This window comes from Habropoda laboriosa, unplaced genomic scaffold, assembly GCF_001263275.1.
Source record: "Habropoda laboriosa isolate 0110345459 unplaced genomic scaffold, ASM126327v1 scaffold816, whole genome shotgun sequence".
Lineage (NCBI taxonomy): Eukaryota > Metazoa > Arthropoda > Insecta > Hymenoptera > Apidae > Habropoda > Habropoda laboriosa.
Window position 1 is genome coordinate 944,278 of NW_017101002.1, and position 3,253 is coordinate 947,530.

The 3,253-nt window shown below is 57.0% G+C and overlaps 1 protein-coding gene across 1 annotated transcript in view; it reads right to left on the bottom strand.

Annotated features, from left to right (window-relative positions):
- LOC108577754 (bone morphogenetic protein 2-A) overlaps nucleotides 1-2,436 on the bottom strand; it is a 6,818-nt gene extending 4,382 nt beyond the window's left edge. The window contains exon 1 of the mRNA XM_017940945.1: nucleotides 1,481-2,436. Coding sequence (XP_017796434.1) covers nucleotides 1,481-2,191 — 711 coding nt within the window. The 5' untranslated portion in view covers nucleotides 2,192-2,436. The remainder of the gene's footprint in view (nucleotides 1-1,480) is intronic.
- Nucleotides 2,437-3,253: the final 817 nt, after the last annotated feature.

Below are 3,253 nucleotides of genomic sequence, written 5' to 3' on the forward strand. Positions count from 1 at the left end.
AGAGAAGGAAGTGATTTCCGTCGAAAGCTACCGTACAGTTGAGCTGTAAGTTCGATCGGCGTAAGGAAGGTGAAAACCCTCGAGGAAGCTTCGAAGCGAATGCGGACGACCTTGAGAGAAACGTTGGCGCTCGCTTGCCTCCCACGCTACGGCTCGAAGAAAGATGTTTCGCAAGCGGCGCGTACACCGCGTCTACTTATTGTTAGCCATACGTACTCGAACACATTTTTCGGCAGGAATGTGCGTACGAGTTTCTAAGATTGCCCGAGTTCGCCCTCGATCCCCGCTTTCTCTTTCTCCGTCGCGTGTCACCTTCACCCAAGCGCAACCATTCTTCCCCGAGGTCGATCCTCTTTCGCCACTTTCGCCGCGAAAGTCCATCCAAGAGGCAAAAATCGGACCACGATTTCGTTTTCAATTTCCAATTTCTGCTTCGCACTGTACCGTACCGTACCATTATCATATGTATGATAATGAATCGGCGTGCTTGCCAGTCGATCGTGACGCATAGAAAAGAAAAGTCGTTTCACGCACGTAAGCATATACATATGTATCTACGAATGTATCCTCCTGTCTCGTCTCGTCTCGTCTCGTTAAAACCATGTCGACGGTGGGTAGTATGCGTAGAGTGCGTCGAACGAGGTGAAAGAGAGGAGAAGGTTGTGTGCGTGCAGGGTGGTGCGCGCACGCACACGGAACGAAAAAGATAACTGGTTCTATGCCCCTTCGGCATTAGAGATACATATGTATAGAGGCGCGTTCGCATACTCTCTCACGTTCCTCCACGGCGTCCTCGAGTTTCGAGGACAGGCGGGAATCGACGTTCGTTATCGCGTGGAGGCATAACGGCTGCTGCTGCGACAACAGGTGTTCTCGCCCATCTCTCTCTCTCTCTCTCGTCCTTTTCAAGATCCGGAACGAGTTCCGATTTCACCGATCGCCTGGGAATTTCCGGATGATCGATAGTTTGCGTAACGCTCCGAATTTAGATCGAAACGAGACTCCTCGCGTCGCCGAGCAACACCTGGGCCAACCTTGCCGCGAACAGAGAGGAGGAGGAGGCCGGGAGAAAGAGAAGAGCGTTCTCGTACGCACGTGGACAGCCGGTTTTGCATACTAGCAGGAACGCGCACGTGCTGTTGCATGCGTTAGCGAAAGTGGGGCAGCAACGCGGACCACCCACGTTTCTCGCCTTTGACTCCACGTTGTTTACCCGCTCGTGCCCCTCGTACCAAATCCTCCGACACCTACCTTTCCCCATTCTTCACCGGCGAACGCGCGTCGCTCCGACAAAAACTCCTCTCTCGCGTAAAACAAGCCACCTGCTGCTGCTCACTTCCCCCACGCCGGCATGCCCTTCCCTTCCCATCCCTTCGTTTCGCGTCTACCATTCCGCCACAGTCGCGAACCTTTCCCCCCGTTCCTCCTAACGAGCCCCTTGGACATTTTTTACCGGGCATTAGGCCGGGAACGGACTCACCTTGGAAGGGTCGGGGATCCTCTCGAGACCGAGACCTCGCGCGATGCTTCTCCTGATGATATCCAGCTCGGTCTCGTCGAGAACGGTTCTCACCTCGGTCGGTCGGTCCTCCTCTTCTTGGAAATCGTTCTCGAAAGCGTCCTCGAAAGCGTCCTCGTAGACGTCCTCGAGACCGGTCGAGCGGTCGAGGTCGTGGCGATGCGCGAGACCGGTTCCACCCAGCGGATTCTCCTCTCGCGACGGCATCGACGCGGCGGGCACGCAGAGCGCCGCGGCCGCTGCCGCCACCGCCACGAACCGCGCTATTCCGCACAGCACCACCACCAGGGAGGAGGAACTTCTTTTTCCTCCGCGCTCCTCCCTCCCTTCCCACTCGCGGACGACCGCACTCTCCGCTCCTCTCTTCCCAGGAAAACCACCGTTTTTCTTCCTTGCCGTTTCGTCCCGACGTAGTCCCGACGATTCTTCCGCAATTCCAACTCCGGCCGCCCTCCTCCGTCTTCTCCTTCTCCTTCGCCTCCTTCTTCTTCCTCCGTCGACCGCCGTTCCAGTTCCAGCTCGAGGAGCAGTCCCGATCGTCCCGCCAATAGCGACCGCGGCGAGAGCGCGGCCGGAACTGGCGCTGCTGCGGCTCTCCAGCAACCTCGCGAATGCCTCCTCTTCCTCGTTGTCACGGGTCACGAGTCGACCAGTCGTTGCCAGCTTTCCCATAGCCGGCTCCTGATCCACGCACGCACGCACCACCTCCCTACTCTCTCTCTCTCTCTCTTTCTCTCTGCGCTTCTCTCGTTTACTCTCGTTTGGTCAATCGGTGAACAACGAGGCGATCGGCATATCAATCCAACAAGCGTTATACGCAGTCTTCTTATTTTCTCGTTTCTCCTCGATTCAGCGGTTCTTCTTCGCGCATAATCTCGAACATCGATCGCAATCGATCGTCCACCGATTCGATTTCTTCTTTCTGCGGGAGGGTAACGGCGACGGCGACGGCGGCGACGACGACGACGACGACGACGACGCGGACGTCGACGACGACGACGCGGACGTCGACGACGACGACGCGGACGCGGACGTCGACGACGACGAAGCCGACGAAGCCGACGAAGCCGACGACGACCACGGCGACGATGGCGAGAACGGCGAGCTCGAAACTGCAGCGATCGGGAAGAGGGATGGGAAGGAGAGAGAGGAAGACGAGGGAACGAGTGCCGAGGCGGTCATCTTAAAACGCGAACCGATCAAACATGTATGATCGTCGAGAATTCTCAAAGAGCGTAAAGAGCGTGGCTTGTCTGCTCCCCTTTCTCCTCTCGACGAACGTAACGCGATGCGTGAGACTTGGAACGGGACGGGACGAGACCAGAGACCAGAGACCAGAGAAATACGACCCGCTCCGTTCGGACGTCGCGTGTCGACTGTCGACTGTCGAGTACCGTGGTAACGCGCGCTCGCGTATATATCCCGCTTACTACTCCCCGCCGGTCGCGTTTCCAATCTCTCGCCGTCTACAATATATAATATAATTCGTCACCGCGTCGCAACCACTGTCCTCGTCTGCCCGTGCTCGATGCACGCTTACGTTATATTCTTATCACCGGAAGAGGACCGGCGTTAAATGGAACGCGTAGACGAGGAAATCGAGAGACGACGCTCGCCGCCGGTCGATCGCTCCACCGATTCGAGTAATCGCCACCGAGGTCAAATGTCTTTCCTTCTACCTAATCGCGCGATATTCGCTCGCGAACCGTCTTCCGTTTTCCCCCCGAAATCACC